The 21043-nt window shown below is 44.5% G+C and overlaps 1 protein-coding gene across 1 annotated transcript; it reads left to right on the forward strand.

Moving 5' to 3' along the window:
- Window positions 1-4402: 4402 nt before the first annotated feature.
- gpr65 (G protein-coupled receptor 65) lies at window positions 4403-11707 on the forward strand (the record flags this gene model as incomplete). Its single annotated transcript, XM_084311208.1, has 2 exons — window positions 4403-5265; window positions 10729-11707. 2 exons carry the CDS (start codon window positions 4403-4405, stop codon window positions 11705-11707), a joined length of 1842 nt encoding a protein of 613 aa, XP_084167334.1.
- Window positions 11708-21043: the final 9336 nt, after the last annotated feature.

Consider the following 21043-nt stretch of genomic DNA (forward strand, 5'->3'; position numbering starts at 1 on the left):
CAGGCCAGGGTGACGCTCATCAGATGGCCAGGTGGTGCGCGGCTCTGGGAATGGGAAAAACGGCTCACCAGGATTTCCCGGGGTCTCGGCGAGCCTGATCTTTTGGCCGGGTGGGGCAGTTGGCGATTCGGTGTCCCTCCCTTCCGCAGTAGAGGCAGAGACCGGACCTGAGCCTTGCCTCACGTTCAGCCTGGCTCAGATGAGAGCGTCCCAGCTGCATGGGTTCCTCCTTGCGAACCGAACGGGAGGATCCGCTACCACCAGTCGTGTTGAGGGCAGGGCGTCCAGGAGTGACGTCATGCGTCCGGGGAATCCGGGGTACCTCAGGAGGTAACAGTCGGGTCCTCTCGCGCCTTCTCTCCTGGAGGCGTCCGTCGATGCGGATGACGAGGCTAAACAGGTCCTCGAGGGAGTCGGGCACCTCCCGGGTAGCGAGCTGGTCCCTGACCGCGTCACTGAGCCCCCTCAGGAAGGTTAGGCGAAGTGCAGGGTCGTTCCATCCACTCTCCACCGCCGCCAGTCGAAACTCCAGGACGTAGTCAGTCACCCCGCCGCTCCCCTGTCGGAAGGTCCCCAATCGGGCTCCAGGGTCCAGACCACGGGCTGGATGGTGGAACACTCTGCAGAGCTCCGCCACGAAGTCTGGATAGGAGAAAACAAAATCTGCATCCATTGCCCAGGAGGAAGTGACCCACTGGGCAGCCCGGCCTGAAAGCAAGTTTGTCATATAGGCCACTTGGGACCCTCTAGAAGTAAATCGGCTTGGTTGATGACGGAAAACCAACTCACATTGCATGATGAATGTGGCACACTCCTCGGGATTGCCGTCGAACAGCCGTGGGACGGAGAGACGGGGTTCCCGAGGTGCGGGATCGGGGTACGTGGGAACTGCTGGGGCTGCGGGGAATGCTCCTGAAGGAAGTGAGGGGAGTAAAGCGTTAACGGTGTCACTCAGCGAGTGAAGCTGAACGAGAATACCATTTTGTTGTCCTGCCAGAGCGGCCAGTGACCCTTGAATAGGCTGGACTTGTTCCCTGAGATCCTGCACCGCAGCCGCAGCCCTCTCTAGTTGGTGACTGTGATCCTTGGTCAACTCGATCTGATTAGCTAGTGCGGTTCTGACCCTCTCTGTGTTGGCTGGGGTCGTCATTTTGGTTGGATCGTAATGTTATGGTTTGACACCGACCCCAAACGCAACGACACAAGAGAGTAGGATTCAGAGTTGCCAAAAACAAGGGCTTGTTTATTTATACTAAATAAACAGCATAGACTTGGTAGAGTTCAAACAAAGACTGGAATACAAGCAAGGATGAATGTTGCTGCTCTGCAGCTTCTCCCGGGATGGTAGTCTGGGGAAGCAGACGATAACGTCAGAGCCGCTCTGCAGACTTCTCTCGGCAGAATCTCCGAGGTGGTTGCGGGACCGAGAGGGAGAGAGGGAGCGAGTTAGCTCAGAGTGCAGTTGGAACAGAGCAGGTGACAGGAGAGGTGACTTGTACCCAAAAACAGAGTTATCAAAGTGACTGAATCTTCGGTGTATATACACACTGTGAGTAACGTTCCAAACACAATCCCACGTGATAGAAATCTTCGGTGCAAAATAAGCACTGTGAGCGAAGTCCCAAAATACAAATCCAAGTGATAATATCTTCGGTGTGTAAACACACAGTGGGCAATGTTAGACCAAAATATTATCCCAATGAAACAATCCAAAAAGGGCTAAACGCTGGGTGAGTGACTGTCTGATAAAAAGCAGGAAATCTTCAGTGTTATATAAACACACGAAAAACGGAATAGGATCAAAGACAGTCATAAAAACTCACCCAGGCGCTGTGCGTAAAGAGCGTTGGAACAGAACGGAGCGAGCGCGTCGCCACGGGAAAAGGGTGTCCAAGAGGAATGTTTCTTGAATATCCTGGAGGCAAAGCACAGGGAAAAAACAGCAGGCAAGGCAGGAACGGCGAATGCAACTGAAATATCAAAACGATCCAACAAAACTTGAATGGGGAAACGGGGTATAAATAATCAGGGAATGCTTAATTGACAAGCAGTGACAGCTGAGGGATGTGATTGACAAGCGTGTGGTTGGGGGAGAACCAATCAACGACGTCTATGGGAAGAAGCGTGTGAATAGGGGAATGCAATGATTAACAGAAAAACTAATGGAAACAGAGCGAGTAGGCTTAAAGGAACAGAGCGAGTAAGTGAGCAATGGACAAAAACCTCACAGCGTGTGTGTGCTGTGTGCATTTGATGGTTGTTGCATAGTGTTTATTGTTCGTTGAGCAGCCTGATGGCCTGGGGATAGAAGCTTTTGTCTACCTATTGAAGCGTTGAGAGAAAAAGACAGCCAAGATTGTACTTCAAACTAAATTACTTTTATTTGCCTGTATTCTAATTACATGCAATGCTTTGGTCCAACATTAAAACGTCAAAGTAGAACTGTAATATGTACTTTCTCAGTCAGTGCTAAGTCATCTTATGCAGCATCACTTTTCACATCAAAACAAAAGTAGAACTGTAATGTGGACTTTCTCATATTATTAACATTGACAAACATATTTACAATTTGCATTTTATAAAGTAGAAATGTAATGTGTACTTTCTCAGTCAGTGCTAAGTGCAGTCCTCTTATGCAGCATCACTTTTCACATCAAAACAAAAGTAGAACTGTAATGTGGACTCTCATATTATTAACATTAGAAAATGCTAATTGTAATATGTTTGTCAAAGTAGAACTGTAATGTGTACTTTCTCAGTCAGTGCTAAGTGCAGTAATCTTATGCAGCATCACTTTTCACATGGGGATCCTTTGCTAATAAACAAAACATCAAAACAAAAGTAGAACTGTAATGTGGACTCTCAGGGAAAGATACAAAAAAAAAAAAAAATCAGGGAAAGATCTACAGGGAAGGTCTCAAAGATCGACCAGTCGATCAAGATCGACGGGTTGGTGACCACTGCTTTAGATGTATTTAAATTATTTCCCCCATTGACATGTATTGCCTGAGCCTTTGACAAGAGGTCGCAAGCATGCACCAGCTTAAATTAGTTTTACATGACTTTTGAGGCTGTAAAGGTTTTGTTAACATTTGAAATGCAGTAAGAACATTTGACAGTTGTAGTGTGCTACGGTTATTTTCCATCTAAGTCACACTCTTGAGGAACACACAGTATACCGTGTGACCAGACTTGAGGAGTAATGGAATACAGTACAAAAACAAATGAACTGTATTCCGATACAGTAAAAAAAAAAATAATAATAATTTAAAAAGGTAATCAGAATACGGATACAATAAAATTAAAATCTGGTTATTTTTGGGGATTTCATTATAAAAGTTATATTATATTGTAATATTTAATTAATTAATAAAATTATATATTATATTAACACAATATTGTTTGTCAATTTATTGACAAACTTAATTTATTAAGTTAATTTATCAATTATTTGCACTTAAGTAAAAGTCATGTTATTCTTTTGTACTTTTTCATATTTGGCATTGAGGTCATCCAAAAGTGACTGAAAGTAACCAGATTACATTACGTTAATATTATGATACTTAGAGTAAGTTGCTGAATACATTTCTCAACAGGTCATTTGTAATTGTAATGGAATACATGTATAAAGTAACCCTCCCAACCCTGCATAAGTGGTCAGATGAGCACATGTCTAGCTACTGGTGGAAAGACATTAGGCCCTGCTGTCAGACTACAAGGCTCTTCTGTCCTCTCACCTGCTGTGTAGCCGTAGAAAACGTCCTTCAGTGTTAGGATTTGCCTGTTTGAATGTTGACAGACGGAAAAGAGCGAAAGGGGGCGACGATGTTTTGTTCACAGCAGGCTAGTTCATGTCTGGCCTGTGTCAATAATGCCGAGAGAGGAGCATGGGAGGCTGTCATGCTTCAACCACATGTGCTCTGCTGTACAGCATGTGTCGAGGGTAAACCCTGTGAGATGATGACCTATTTTGATCTATTTTGATGAGAACAGTATTACAATATGGAAATATGTGGTGATGTTTACCTCATTTTAATACTTCCATCAAATAACCATCTTGATATTTCTGAACATAAACCTGATGCTTTTATCCTCGTGCTGAACCTGTGGTGAACCCTATTACAGGCCTATTGTTTTAACTCTGGGAACAGTTCCTAGACAAACACCAGGTACAGTTCCACAAAATACATTTGAATGGGAAGTATTTGCATTGCAGTTGATGTTGCCAACATCACTTTTTGCCACTGATCCGTGCACTTCCAGCATGTAACAATATCTCCGTTCGACACAGAGCCTCACTGTCTGACACACTGGGGCGAAGATGGATGCGAGAGCCTCTCTCAACCAAACCGGGGTCAATTCGTCCCATTCCTGTGCAGTAGAGGACTCGGTGGATCAACAGATGTACCCGGCGGTATACTCTCTCTTTTTCATCATTGGCTTGCCGGCTAACTGCCTCTCTCTGTACGTTGCCTGGGTGCTGATGAGAAAGGGGAATAGCCTGGCGGTGTATCTGGTTAACCTATCCATCTCAGACCTGCTCTACACCGTCACCCTGCCCGTGTGGATCGAGCTGGCCCTGCATCGGCCCGTGTGCGACACCCTCTGCAGCCTGGTGGCGGTGACCATGCTCAACAGTTTCTACGTGGGCTCCGGCCTCCTCTGCTGCATCTCTGTCAATCGGTATCTGGCCGTGGTCTACCCCCTGTACTTCCACGGGGTCCGGGAGGTGCAGACGTCGGTGGCCGTGAGCACGGCAGTGTGGTGTGTGGAGGCACTCGTCCACATTCTTCTCCTTAACCACACGGGGGCGCTGCAGGCCTTCTCCTCCAGACGGCTGTGTGAGGAGAGGGTGCCCATGACTCAGGCGGATGCCAGCGTGGCCCTGACGCGGGTGATCCTAGGTTTCCTGCTCCCCCTATTCATCATGACCTTCTGCTTTCAGCAGATCATGGCGGCGCTCCGAGGAAGTGCCTCCCTCCTGGCCGAGGAGCGCAGGAAGATCGGCCTGCTGTTGCTGCTCCTCCTGCTCACCTACCTGGTGGCCTTTGTGCCCTACCAGGTCGTGATGTTCCTCAGGGCTGTGCTGGAACCATCGGGAGACTGTATCTGGGCTAGGAGACTCAGAGATCCCTACATGGTGCTGGTGGCCACCACCACTTTCAACAGCGTATTAGACCCCATCATATACTGTCTAATCAGCCAGAGTGCCAGGACGGAGATGAAGAGAGTTCTGGAGAAAGGCAGGGAAGCTTTCGGCCAACTGCCATTCCATAGCCGTATAAGAAGAATCAGTGTCATAAGAGATTCTAGTATCTGATATATTTTTTTTTATCCACTTTTTCTCCTTATTTTTCTATTTTTCTCCCATCCCAATTTCGCCTCGCCAATTCTCCCTTCAATTCTCCCCTCCCCTGTCTCGAACGTTGCTAGACTATGCCTCCCACTCGGCTGCAATGTGGACGAAGCCTTGCATCACGTGTCCCCTCCGGTACACGAGGAGGCAGCCGTCGCATCTTTTCACCTGTACAGCGCGATCTCTCAGTGGCGAGGAGTAGCGCGTGGGAGGCTCACGCTGCCCCCGTTACTTCCTGATTCTGCTGTACAGGCGCAGAAACCGACCTGTAGGAGTCACTGTCCACAACGTCCAATCCCCACCCACCAGCTTTCCCACCCCTAACACTGCCAATTGTGTTAGTATGAACGACCAGCCAAGCTGGTAGCAACGGCGAGAGCTGGGCTCGAACCCAGCATCTCCTGCGTTAGTGGCGAGCGCCTTGCCCACTGCGCCACTTAGCCGCCCTGTATCTGATACATTTCTTGATTATTCCAAAAACATACACTGAAAACATGAAAATGAGAAATGTGAAATGTGTTTTGCATATTTTCAACAGCTTTGACAGTGATTTGTCCGGTACTAGAGAGTTTTCTAATTAATTAGCCACTGTGTTGGGGGTAGTTTCATTACATTTTGCAGTAAGAACTTTTGATATAAGAGATTCTGCTCTGACAACCAAGCTGACAGGCCCATTGTTCTGACTATTGTTATGATCAAATTGGTCCAAAAACGTGCAAGTTAAACTTTCTTTCAGTGGAAAAACCCAGCTACTGTAGTGTTATTTTGGCTAAAAGCAGGCATTTAGCAATAAACTCAATTGAGTGGTATATTAAGCAGTATGTGCCTGTGTTATACTTGTTATTATACTTAATTTGGTAATGGTAACATTTCATATGTGGATTTGACAAGACAGTAGCGAATTTCCCTAACTAAAATGACTGACTGACTCATTATTGAAACACCTATGCGTGAGTGTTGTGGTTAACTACTTTGCTGTAGTAATTGGTAGCTTGCCAAACTATGCTTTCAGAGTAGCTTCCCCAACACTGATTAGCCAGTTGCCAGTATGTTATCTAATGCTAATTGCCAGTGTGTTTTGTACAGTAATGCTAATTGTCAGTATGTAATGAAATGCAACTTTTTTTCTTTCTTGTGAAAGTATGATTTTTAATGAACTGGAGGCAGAAAGTCCTACTCAAGTAAAAGTACTGTTACTGATAAAATGTTACTTGATTAAAAGTGAAATTACTGGGGCGGTCAGGTGGCGTAACGGAGATTGCGTTCGTCACCAACCCCGGAGCGGCTGGATTTGCCTGTTCGAATCCAGCTCACAGCTCCGGGGTTGTCACCAGCTTGGCTGGCCGTTCACACTAATACAGTTGGCAGTATTAGAGGGTGGGAGAAGCTGGCGGGGTGGGTCCGGGTCGTTGTAAACAGCGACTCCTACAGTTCGGTCGGGGCGCCTGCTAAGCGCGGATAGGATCTAAGTGGGATAGTGTGATCCTTCCACACGCTACGCCCTCTCAGTGAGAATCCGTGCTGCCAGGTGAAAAGAAGCGGTTGATTGGCTGGACGTGTGTCGGAGGAAGCACGTGGTGTCGTGGTAGCCTCCACTCTCCCAGACCGACTGTGGGGGGTAAGTGCGCAGCGACCAGGAAGGGGATTGGGAATTGGCATGGCGACTAACATTGGGATGGGATAAAATCGGAGGAAAAAGGAGGGGGAAAAAGATCAATAAAAAAAAATAAAAAAAAAATAGTGAAATTACTGAATAAAAGTTTACCATAACTCATTGCAAATGTATTCGGAGTCAAAGTTACTGCATAACTTTTTTAATGGTGTGTGTGTGTGTGTGTGTGTGTGTGTGTGTGTGTGTGTGTGTGTGTGTGTGTGTGTGTGTGTGTGTGTGTGTGTGTGTGTGTGTGTGTGTGTGTGTGTGTGTGTGTGTGTGTGTGTGTGTGTTAAATACACCGTTACAAAATAAATTGCTTTTGTGCCATCCGTCCCATAAATAATTTTCATTTTGAGAAAATGTCAACACTCATGGAGTGCATAATTATGATTAGCCCATATAGGCATGTTGTCCAATAGTTGGAGATGCTGAGGAAAGCCGACTCTGGGGTGAGCAGTAGATTACATGGCTACCATTCTTGATGACAGACTGAGCATGTGGCTGCTTGATGCCAGGGTGTGAGCCTGTGGTGCTGTAGGGAAGGTTTACTCCAAGTAGGCCTGTCCCACATGAAAATGCAAGCCGAGGTATAACAGAATAACGAGACAGACTACATTGACGACAGTGGCTCAGGAGGTAGAGCCTGGTAATCGGAACGGTTTGTTTCCTGCTCCTCCCGGCCAGCATGTCAAAGTGTCCTTGAGCAAGACACGTAACCCCTAACTGCTCCCGATGAGCAGGTCGGCACCTTGCATGGTTGCCTCTGCTGTCGGTGTGTGAATGTGTGAGTGAATGGGTGAATGTGAGTGCTTTGGATAAAAGCGCTATATAAATGCACCATTTACCATTTTGCTACATGAAAAGGTGCGTAATGGGTGCACCGTGCCGTGAAGAGCGCAGGATGCTTGAATCTGCAACTGCACCCGAACGTCAGTTCTCTTAGGATCTCCTCCCTTCTGCGTGGATCCCCTTTCATTGTATCTCTATACTTCCATTCCTCTCCCACTTATTTATCTCCCTCAATTATTTCCGTCTCAAAAAGAGCGAAGTATACAATTTGATATGCTACTTCATGACACTTTATGACAGTACACATTTTCTGGAGAAAATATTTAATGAATGTAAATTGATTGACATGAACATTTTAAGAATTTTTTTATTAATTATTATATGCTTCTTAAAGAGACCTTGTCCTCCACACCAAAGGCGGTTTCAGCCTTTTGTGTCAGTTAATGATCTTGCTATTCCTGGGAAACCACCATTAGCTGTTGGCGAGACACCTGTGCCTAATTGTCCATAAATACGTAGTTTAACATGCAGTTTTATTAATTAATTAATAAAAAATATATAATTGAGGGAACTAAGGGAAGTCACACCAAAGGAAAACAAAACCTAACACATTTAAAGTTTTCCATGGAACTGCCCGATTTAAAATCAGGATATGGTGTCACACAGCAGGACGTGGTTTTTAGTGACACAATGTATCAAGTTTTTACAATTTTGCAGTGATTATTTGTGGCATGGCTGTTCGGAGTTTGTGCCCGTTCAGAACGAATGACTGTTCATTGGCCTTTGGTCCTCAGCAGTCAGCAATATACCCACCAAGTGTGAAGTTTATCAGATTAACGGTTCTCGATATTTGGGAACCACAGACAGACCCGCAGATGTTCATTATAGCACCACCATCTGGTCAAATGGCAGCAAAGACACTGACTGCACTCCCTTGGGTCACTACAATATACTGTACATGCTGTGCTTAAAGTTGATCGGATGAACAGTTGTCGAGATAAGCACAGGCCAAAACGTAAAGTTGATAGCTCCCAAATGGCAGCTCAAACAAGGGACTAAACACGTTTTGCAATTATGCCACATCAATGTGGAACGCCCTACCCAAAGCTGTAAAGGAATGTGAATCACTACCCACTTTCAAAACCACTCTCAAAGAGCACCTACGGGAGACTGCAATTCGAAACTGGCCCCTGTAAATGTCCTAACCCAACCCCCTCCAATGTACAGTAAATGTCCTAACCCAATAATACACAAGACCCTCTTCTTGGAACCAAGTATGGTTTCGTCGATATTCCAATGTACAGTTTTGCTTGTACAGTTGTACAGTTTCCCCCACCCACCCACCCAACCACCTCCAATGTACAGTTCCCCCACCCCCCCCCACCCCACCTACCCAACCTCCTCCAATGTACAGTTTCTACGTCAAATGTATACTCTAATTTTCTTTACTCTTTTTGTATCACAAACAGTACTGTCTATCTGTATGTCGTGTATGTCATATGTTATGATGAATTGAAAATGGGGGACCCTGATGTAAACAAGACGAAAGTCTTTCTCTGGTCTGCATCCCCTTAACAATTGTGTGTATTGAGCTGTACTGTATTGTACCCATTCTGCAATCTGTTAATAAAGTTTTCAATCAATCAATCAAACCAAATCCGACACGCCCCTGGGTCCTCGGCAATACTCCCTCTGAGCATGAAGTCGATTGGACGAGCGGTTTGTAAAATGCCTGGGGTGGGGCTCTGACAGCTCTAAACATCTAAATGTCTACTGTATATATTATGTGTATCAGTGATAATCAAACCATAAACAAAGAGGCCTATTAAAATGTTAGATAAAAAACGATGTGATTTAATGTTCTATGCCTTATCTTACCTTGTCTATTTTTCTGCTGTATTTTCTGCTAATTTTCTGCTTATTTTCTGTTTCCTGCTCCTCCCGGCCAGCATGTCAAAGTGTCCTTGAGCAAGACACTTAACCCCGGCCCTAACTGCTCCCGATGAGCAGGTCGGCTCTGAATTCTGAATCTGTAAATTTTATGCCTGTCTTTTTTTGTGAAGCACTTTGAGCTGCAATTCTTGTATGAAAGGTGCTATACAAATAAAGTTTATTATTATTTATAAAAATGTGTATGCTTCTCTTTTTCATTTATACAAGTTGTTGAACCATGCTTGAGATGGTCATGCTGTCTGACAATTTTAAGATAAAAAAAACAGGCCCTTTACTGCGTTTTAAATGACAATACTATCAATAATAACTAACATAACAATACTATATTAATTTGTATCTTGTCTGACAGTGAAAATGCCATCTCACGTCAACAACCCATTTATTGTTACACTTACTGCCCTGACAACAAATAAGTGAATAAGCCTTTATAACCGAGGTTATCTTGACATCATGGAAATAATGAACCAACCATGTATGTTTTCCCGTCATGATAACGGACAATAATGTCAACATTGACTCATATTGACAGACAAAAAATATAGTCTTGCAGTGTGCAGTGGTCTGCTGGCACCGCCTTGCACTCTCTTGACTTATCACCTATATAGCTGTATAGAGAGTGCTGTATGGTTGTCAAGGACAACAGAGGAAGAAGTAGCTGGTTCCTCTTGATTTCTTTTAAACTAGTTGTGCAAGCAAGGCAAGGCAAGCTCACCGAATGACTCCATTCCCCCGCCTGGTCTGATTCTCAGATCTCTATGAAGTATTTACACAATGGCATGAATTTAATTCCCAGAGTCGGGATGATTGGATGCAAAACTGGATGAACTGTGAGTACAATCTTATCTCGGAGATGTTATCTATAAACGTGTTTTGCAACTGTTACAGTAATAGACACAGAGATACAATAGACAATAAACAAAATACATTGTTTCACGGAGGTGAAATCATTACACGCTTTCTTTGTTTCTCTGCAAAGGTATGTGGCGTGGCACGTGAATGCTATGTCGGTCATGGAAAATTTCAGCATCACCACCAATCACTCGGGGTGTTACCCAGAAGAAGACGTAGAGAGGAAGAGGCCTTTTACGTTCTTCTTCCTGTCTGTCACCATCATCGCCATACCGTCCAACTCCTTCTCCCTGTACGTGTCCTGGCAGCACATCAGACAGGGGAACGAGCTTGGGGTCTACCTGTTTAACCTGGCTCTCTCCGACCTGACCTTTACCGTCGGCCTGTCCCTGTGGACGGACTTCCTGTGGCGTGGAGCTTGGGTGCACGGAGGCTCCATTTGTGTCCTGACTGTCTACCTTCTCTACACTAACTTCTACACCAGTGATGCCTTCCTCTGTTGCATCGCCGTGGACCGCTACCTGGCGGTGGCTCACCCGCTGAGGTTCCCCTCCCTGAAAACGATCGGCGCCGCGTCTGTGACCAGCGTTGCCATCTGGGTGTTGGTGTTGTCTCTAACCGCTGCCATCATCACGCAGGAGGATTCGTACTACGAACGCGGTGGAGTCCCAACGTGCTTCGACGAATTCCGGGTGGATAAGCAGATGTTTGTTAGCGTTGCACGCTTCGTCGTGGGGTTTATCGTTCCCGTCCTGCTAGTGGCGTACTGTAGCCAGGGGATCTGCGCTGCGGTGAAATCCAACCGGGCCACGGAAGAAAGGGAACGGAGGCGGGTGTCGAGGCTGCTGGCAGTGGTCCTGCTCTCCCTGGGGATCTGCTTTGGTCCCATCCATGTCATGTTGCTCCTTCGTGGACTTCTGGAGCACTGCGAGAGCCCCGGTTGGCTGCACTACCTCTTCAAGATCAGCATAGCCGTGTCGAGCCTCAACTGCCTGGTGGACCCTCTCCTCTACTGTTTCATCACTAGAGCAGGCAAGGCTAACATCTCACAAGTTGTTCAATTCATCCAGGGTAAGAAGAGGGTTAAAGGTCAAGCTGTGGTGTAGGAGGCTAAACGAAGAAGACAAGGCTTTCTTTTTTAACAATGGGTTGCATTTCCTAGGTTGCATTTTCTGACAGTGCAGACATCGGACACAAACAAATCAAATTAAAGCATGAACAATGTAACTTTTCATGACAATATATTGTTTCTTATTTAGCTATTTAAATAACAGAATTGGAGCAGAGTTGAGCAGAGAGAAAACCTTTGCAACAGCGACGCATGAAACAGTGAAATTACCTATAAGCTCTTCAGGTTGGGCAAAGCCAATGCCATAAAATCTGTAAAAGGTGATGGTCTCATTTCTAGAGCAAAACATTTGACCATTTTCTTTTTTCTCTTTTTTTCCTGTTTCCTTTTATCGTCCAAGTTTACAAACTGCAGTTACCTCTCACAACCACAGGGTTTAAAGTACAGCTTTATACAGCTTTAAAGTAAAGGTCCCATACATTATAAATGGCCTTTTCCAGTGTTTAGCATTGTTTCCTAGCAATTGGGGATTATATCAATGTGGTCTGTGTCGTTAATTATCATATTGACTCATCAGTCTAGTCTCGAGTTCACGAGATCTTCCCTCACTCAACTAAGCTGTTCTGATTTGACGGTATTGCTGACGTGAATAAGGTACTGATTTGCAGTAACGCCCCCTCTATGGTTGTAGCGCATAGTGTAACCCGACACTTCCTCAAACGGGTTTTGACAAAGAGGCAGAGAACGAGCGAGCGAGAAAGAGGGAGAGAGAGATCGAGAGGGAGAGAGAGAGAGAGGGACCGGCGGGACCGTGCAGAAGTGTGTGTAAAAATGTGTGTGCGCCATTTACACACAAACTTGACGCATCTCTCCTCTCTCTCTCTCTCCCTCGTCGGAGCATTTACACACAAACTTGACTGCGTGTGTGTCGGGACGCATCTCTCCTCTCTCTCTCTCTCTCTCTCTCTCTCTCTCTCTCTCTTGCTTGCTTGCTCGTTCTCTCTCTCGCTCTCTCTCGTATGTATCACGCTGTGTGGGTGACTGTCACTGAAAGCGCTTATGGGCGGAGCCCATCCAATAACAGCCTGAAATCCTGAGGCTGAAAAATTATGCTTTTGAGTACTTCATTAGAAATATAAAACAATGTATTTTCAATTTGACCTAATGTTTTACTAATGTTTTTCTTCTTCTATTTTGGTTAACACATGATTTCTGTCATTGCGCTGTTTCTTGAGGTCATGTAGAGGTCTGTCTAGCCAGTGCTTTCACTTCTGTTAGTTTCTTAGTTCTGGTGCTTTATTTCAGCTCATGGTACAATAGCACATATAAAGGTCACCACAGGAACCATGTTTTTTTTTACATTTTACCAGAGCCATAAGCCACAGACTTAAATCCAGTTCCTTTTCACAACTGCTAGCCATCACACATTTATGCTAATTCTTTCCATGACGAAAGTAATATCCTCTTCAGTTTGCTATAGTTTAAGTTTAAGTTTGTAAGGAGACAGGACTCCACTGGGTATCTGAAGCTCTCTCTAATTGACTGATACAGATATCAAGGTGTCAAACTACGTCATCAATTGTGCCTATTCATTATATTTGAATGATATCTGTATGAGTCAATGCTGCTGTATGACAACAGCAGAAAAGGTAGGATCTGAGTGTACTTGTCTGCATCCTTTTGAAGTGTGTAACTTTAGGAATTCTGTTTTTTAAATCTTAAATCTTAAATTCAGAACTAGTTCAGGTACTTGTATTGGTAGAGCTCAAGCACTTAAATAATAATAATTATTCAAGGTCCTCGATCTGGCATATCACACAGCGAAGGGAACGACTCTTGCCTACCTCCAGTCAATGGTCTCTAACTACACACCCTCAAGACCCCTCCTCTCTACATCCTCTGGCCGCCTCAGACCCACTCTTATCCGAGCTCCGGGGGGGTCATCAAAGATTCTCGGTCCTCGCTCCACAATGGTGGAACGAAATTCCCACCACAGTTAGGACAGCCGAAACCCGATCAATCTTTTGCCATCGACCAAAAACACACTTATTCAATCAATATCTGAAAAAAAAAACTTCTTACTGTCTTGTACTATCATGCACTCTTCCTACTATACTATTATGTCTTTACTACTATGCACTCAACACTGCAGCACCGAAGTTTCAGCACTGTTTGATGAACATTGTTACTCAGTTGTAAGAGCTGTACCCTTCCTGCTGACTTGTCATACAGAACTTGTAAGTCGCTTTGGATAAAAGCGTCAGCTAAAAAATGAAATATAAAATATAAATGTATATGGTATCTGGTCTGTATATAAATGATTGCACTATCTGACAACATAATAAACAACATATTGAAAGTCACACATCATGTATTCTGTATTCCCTTTGCGCAAATTATTTAAAGACTGTTGTAAGAGGTGGATGCAGGGTTGTAAAATACACAGCAATATCCTCTAATATTTACTGTAATATATCTCTCAGCATTGTTAGTCTGTTAATATATCATTTGTATGTATCTAAGATAAGATAAGATATTCCTTTATTGATCCCCTTGGGGAAATTCAGGCATCATAGCAATATGGGGGGAGGGGAAGTACAGGTAGCCACATGTGATAGTAGAATACATGATACAGGTCATAAAAGTATAGTACAGTGGAGAAGTAAAAAATAAAAATAGAATAAAAAAGAATAGGCAGTGTAAACAATATAATTAACTGAGTATGCGCATATGGGCAAGGGGCAGTGTAAATAGGTTAAGGTGCAGATGAGGGTATGCCCTGTTATATTTGCCATACAAGAAATAGTTACAATATATATATATATAATCTAATATCTAGTCTAATATATATATAATCAAAAAATGCTAAATATATGTATACAGTAAGGTATACTACACATAAGGTGCAATATGCATAAGGTATGTATGCCGTGATATACTTCATACGTTATACATTGTCCGTTTAGGTAGCCAATCAATCAATCAATCAGATTTATTTATATAGCACATTTAACATGACACGTGTCAACCAAAGTGCTGTACAGAGGGTAGATACATAGATCCATATAGACAACAATCACAACTCCGTTTTATGGGAGGGCACACAGGCAAGCACACAGGAAAACAGGGCATGAGTCAGTGAACGGGAAAGGCTAGTAGGTAGAAGTGGGTTTTGAGCCTAGATTTGAAGGCATCTATCGAGGGGGCAAGCCTAATGGAGGTGGGGATGCTGTTCCACAGTGCAGGGACTGAGACAGCAAAGGCACAGCCCCCCTTGAGGTTAGACCTCCGGACTGTCAGGAGCCTCTGATCGGCTGACTAAAGGTAGTCTGTTTAGTGATAGAAGTTCCTAGTAGTTGTATGTCTGGCAGCGGTCCCTGCCCACTGTTATGGAGCATGATAGCCGCTGGTATGAAGGACTGGCCGAGGCGGATAGTTGAGTGTCAGGGGGGTATGAGTCTGTGACTGAACGTGCTTCTCACCTTGACTAGCTCATCGTAGAGGGGGTGGGAGGGATTCTCCAGGATAGCAGCCAGCTTCCTTCTCATCCCCCTCTCTGCCACCACCTCTAGTTGACCAGCTCGACTCCCACCACGGACCTAGCCTTCCTCACCAGGAAGTCATCTAGCGCCCTCTTTTGTTTCTATGCACACATGCACAGTCTTTTGAACCAAAACACACACACACACACACACACACACACACACACACACACACACACACACACACACACACACACACACACACACACACACACACACACACACACACACACTTGTTTAATGTGAAATATGGGGACATTACATAGACTTAAAGTACATGCATTCTGTAACTAACCCTAACCTTGACCTAACCATAACCTTAACCATCACACTCCAATAGCTCATCAAATAAAATCAGGAAAGTCAAAAATGTCCTCATTCGGTAGTGTGTCCTGATTTTGTGAGTGTGGAGGCTTGAAATTGTCCTGGTTTTTCACATAAACGAGGTACACACACAGACCCACTCACACACATACTTTAAACACACACTTACGCACACACACCTACACACACACACTTTTTTTTAAATCTCCTTACCACTTTCACTCCTTACAGACGTCTATCTATGTGACGTACTGAGATAACTGATCACTGGAATGTGAAGAAGACAGTGAGAAGAGAAGCAGAGGAGAAGCTCTTACACACAGTTCATTAGCCTGATACGATAATTGCCTAAGTAATTGTTCAAGATTTTTGGAAAAGAAGAAAAAAAAACATTTTTTACAGCTAATGTGTACGGGTTTTTAACACAATGGGGACGAACAACGGATATATACATGTTTCGATTCCACCCGTTGTGGACAGAAGCACGGATATATCCGTGGCAAGTTGTTTTGGCTTTTATTCCATTTTAATAAGGTCGCCGAGCTGCACTGCAGATGTACCCATAAAACAGGGACACGTCCCCAAGGACTTCAAAATTGCGAGAGTGACCCCTTTGCACAAAAAGGGCAGTAAATTAGAGCCATGGAAAAAATAGTTTACGAACAGGTTGAAAAGTACCTAGCGGAAAAAAATCTAATCTACGAATTCCAATCTGGCTTCAGAACATCCCACTCCACTGACACATGCCTTCTCTATTTGAACGACCACATCAAACAAGAGGTGGACGCGGGCAAATACTGCGGCATAGTCATGCTGGACCTACAAAAAGCCTTCGACACTGTCAATCACTCCATTCTGATTGACAAGCTAAAAGCAATGGGTTTTGATAGTCTATCAGTGAGATGGATGCAATCCTACCTGGAGTGTAACGTTCGGGAGACTATCCTCCTTAGGATAGTATCCCACTGTCTACCTGGGTCACTCCTGTTGTTATGGGTTCACCTTGTATGTCACCACTGATTTCTGTCATCACTAATTGTCTGTCACACCTGGGTGCTGTCATTGGTTGACAGACTGCTGTCACTCATTGACAGCGTGGAATGTTAGTATGTGACCTATTTAACGTTTGCTCTATCCTTTGTCCTTTGCTAGAGCTTCACCTAAACCTACGGACAAACCTACAGCTGGAAAAGCACAGACATATTGTCTTTCTCCCTGTAATTATATAATACGCTTTTCCCTGATAATAAACAGTAGCCTACAGCTGTTTTGGAAGAGTAAACATTCTCCGTCTCGTTCTTCTTCTCGACAACTTGGAAGCCACTTACCCGTTCGTAACACTGGAGGGGAGAGAACAGATGGTGGAGGTAAACGGTACCCTATCCCCCCCCCCCCCCTCACAGTGAGCTGTGGTGTTCCACAAGGAAGCATACTAGGACCGCTACTGTTCCTAATTTATGCAAATGACATGTCGTCAGCTTGTGACTGCAACTTGTTCTTGTTCGCAGACGACTCAGCCCTGCTGGTCTCTGACAAGAACAAGTTACAGGTTGAAAAAAACCCTCAGCTCGGAACTAGGCTAAATCTGCATATGGCTCGCTGATAACAAACTATCATTACACATGGGCAAAACAGAGTCCATTCTCTTCGGTTCAAATAACAAACTCAGCAAAACTGACGGCTTCTCAGTTACAGTGGGTGACAATATTGTCACAAGGAAAGATGAAATTACCTACCTGGGCTCCATCCTAGAGGCTAATCTTTCCTGTGACGAAATGGCATCCAATGTAATAAAAAAAGTCAACCAACGAACTCGATTCTTGTACCGGATCTCCTCTCTGGTAAACAAGAACACCCTGAAGACTCTGGCAGGAGCACTCATACAAGGGTACTACGACTATGCTTGCACCTCATGGTACCAAAGCACCTCAAAGGCGCTAAAAACTAAATTACAAACATCTCAAAACAAACTGGTCATACTACTGCTTGACCTTACTCCTAGAACCCACCTCACCCCTGCCCACTTTGACAACCTAGGATGGCTTAGAGTAGACGACAGAGTACAGCGACTTGCAATGGGCCTGGTCTACAAGATACACTACACAACCAAGGTACCCATGTACATGTCAAAATACTTCCCAAAGGTCAGTGAATACCATGATCACAACACCAGAGGGAGCTCCACAAATCATGTTAAACCCAGATTCGGCTCAAACAAGGGACTAAACACGTTTCGCAATTATGCCACATCAATGTGGAACGCCCTACCCAAAGCTGTAAAGGAATGTGAATCACTACCCACTTTCAAAAACACTCTCAAAGAACACCTACGGGAGACTGCAATTCGAAACTGGCCCATGTAAATGTCCTAACCCAACCCCCTCCAATGTACAGTAAATAAAATGACCAAGTATGGTTGTCAATATTCCAATGTACAGTTTTGCTTGTACAGTTGTACAGTGTCCCCCCCCCCCCCCACCCCTCCTGCCCACATCCTGGATTGCAGATTTCACTATGCAATAAGGGGATTTATCATCAGCCAATGGACATATCGATCTACCAGATGGCGATCGATAACGGGGAAATGCTCTGGGGATCCAACCGGCTCATGGTAAGATCTTTTTCACCTTGTTATGATACGATACGATCTGCCTATGTGGCTACTTAGACGAACACGGCTATTGGTAATCAATAATAAGAAACGACGTCTCCCCCCCCCCCCCTTTCATGCATACATGCTTGAGGATCGTGCCGATCATATGCAGTTTGAGTTTTAACTGTAGCATCTGTATAACGGAAATGCCATTGGATATAACGTTAGTAGCTATTAGCCCTGTATCCAGCCTTCCAGGAAATATCCTAGCCGGAATCCCTTATAATGCTTATATTCACGGCGCTATAAAATGAGAATGAATTGATGAAAAAAAAATTCTTTAAGCCATTTTGAAGGGACGGTTTATGGTCTCGATTGACAATGAGAATGGACAGATAGCAATACTATAAAGTATAGATTTAGCTCTACAAACAGCCCCAAGTCTGTTTACATTTGCTGGTCCTCTTGAGTGATATTAGACGCATCCCAATGGCCCCGAATGTGTTAATTTATATTTTGAAAATAAGTTCCACAAGGTGTATCAACAAGTTTGCAAAAATACAAAAATACAACAACCATTGCATAACAAAATAAGGTGACTTTTAAACTAAATATGTCGTGACTTAAAATTGAGGTCGGTGATTGATTGAATGAAAATTGTATTAACAGATTGCAGAATGGGTACAATACAGTACGGCTCAATACACACAATTGTTAAGGGGATGCAGACCAGAGAAAGACTTTCGTCTTGTTTACATCAGGGTCCCCCATTTTCAATTCATAATGAATTGTAAGTAAGGGTGCAATTAGCACCGTGCAATCCATTCTTTGTGGATCTAGCCCTCGAGACTCTCCCAGGCCCTGTAATCAGACATTCCAAAATCTCAGAGTGGCCTGAATCTTAAGAACCAATCTGTTTTTTTTAAGTGTGTAACTTTAGGAATTCTGTTTTTTAAATGTCAGAGCAATGTCAGAATGATCCGCCCCTTCCTGACAAAAGAAGCCGCCCAACTCCTTGTCCAATCAACAGTCATGTCTCGCCTTGACTACGGCAAAGCACTGCTGCTACCAAGCCTCTTCAACTCATTCAGCACGCAGCCGCCCGTCTGATCTCCAACCTACCAAAGTCAGCCCATGTTACCCCGCTTCTTAGGGACCTGCACTGGCTCCCCATCGCCGCACGTATTCGCTTCAACGTCCTTCACCTCGTATATCGTGCAGCGAAGGGAATGGCTCCCGCCTACCTCCAGTCAATGGTCTCTAACTACACACCCTCAAGACCCCTCTGCTCTACATCCTCTGGCCGCCTCAGACCCACTCCTATGCGAGCTCCGGGAGGGTCATCAAAGAGAAGCCGCCTATTCTCTGTCCTCGCTCCACAATTTATGTCTGAAAAGTGGTGTTCCTGGGGTCACATCATAAAACTACCACCAACATTGTGTTCCTTATTGAAAATTACTCACAACAATCACCTGCCAATCTGAGGCCGGGAAATATGTTTTGTAATCTTTAAAAAAAATCCAAAACTGAAGCTGCCTGTGCTTCTGGGAGTCTGTAGAAAAACATTGTTGTGCATGCATAGAGCACAGCTTCAAAAGTGTTGCAGATCTCACTCTATTTCAGCTGGACATGTCGGCTCACTATTGTTAATTTCTCCGAAATTGCCTACCCGACCTTTAAGTTGAACACTTTATTATCATGCGAATGCCTGATAATGATGAAAATATCATCCTAAATAAAATAAAAAACAAGTAAATGGTCAAAGAGAACCTGGTCCTCTAGTGCTTCAATGAACACTCTGGTCCTATAGTGTTTCAATGGACGCTCTGGTCCTATAGAGTTTCAATGGACACTCTGGTCCTATAGTGTTTCAATGGACGCTCTGGTCCTATAGAGTTTCAATGGACACTCTGGTCCTATAGTGTTTCAATGGACGCTCTGGTCCTATAGAGTTTCAATGGACACTCTGGTCCTATAGTGTTTCAATGGACACTCTGGTCCTCTAGTCACGACACGGACTGGGTAGCTTGGCTGGAATACCTCTCTGATATTTTCAGCAAACTCAACCAGCTGAATCTCTCTCTTCAAGGTAAAGACACAAATGTTCTTAGCTTGTATGACAAAGTGTGTGGATTCATGGAGAAGATCAAGCCCTGGCAGAGCAAATGTGAAAAAGGGGGTCAAGTTGTTTCCTGCAGCTGAACACATACATTGCTACTGGTGAATGTGACAGAGCTCCAATAGTGAAAATAGTACACACACATTTGTCCAAGCTCAAGAATGAGTTCAACTCCTACTTCCCTGATATTGACAACAAGTCATCCACACTGGACTGGGTGCGTAATCCATTTGTGACGTGCATTAACAGCAGCATTCCCGCCAGACTGCAAGAAGACCTCATAGTATAGATGTGTCCTCAGATAGGAGCCTGAAGATGAGGTACTCAAGCACACCACTGACACAATTCTGGTGTGATGTGGAGAAGGAGTATCCTGAATTGGGGAAACATGCCCTGAATGAACTGTTGCCTGAACAGTGACATCTCCTTAGCAAATGACCTCAATACCTTCTATGCGAGGTTTAATGCTGGTAATAACAACACCAGCTCACAAGCCACGGCAATGGGGGGGGGGGGGGGGGGGGGTCGGCTGCTGATGGAGGCGCAGTGTTCAGGGTAACAGAGCATGAGGTGAGGCGGACCTTTAAAAAAGTGAATATCAGGAAGGCAGCAGGTCCGGACGGCATCCCCGGCCGCGTCCTAAAAGTCTGTGCCGACCAACTGGCCCCAGTATTCACTGACATATTTAACCTGTCCTTAGAACAGGCTGTCATCCCCACCTGCCTGAAGAAGTCCACTATTATCCCTGTACCCAAAAAATCCAAGCCTGCTTGCCTCAACGACTACCGCCCTGTA

Source organism: Notolepis coatsorum (assembly GCF_963971535.1).
Source record: "Notolepis coatsorum genome assembly, chromosome: 3".
NCBI lineage: Eukaryota > Metazoa > Chordata > Actinopteri > Aulopiformes > Paralepididae > Notolepis > Notolepis coatsorum.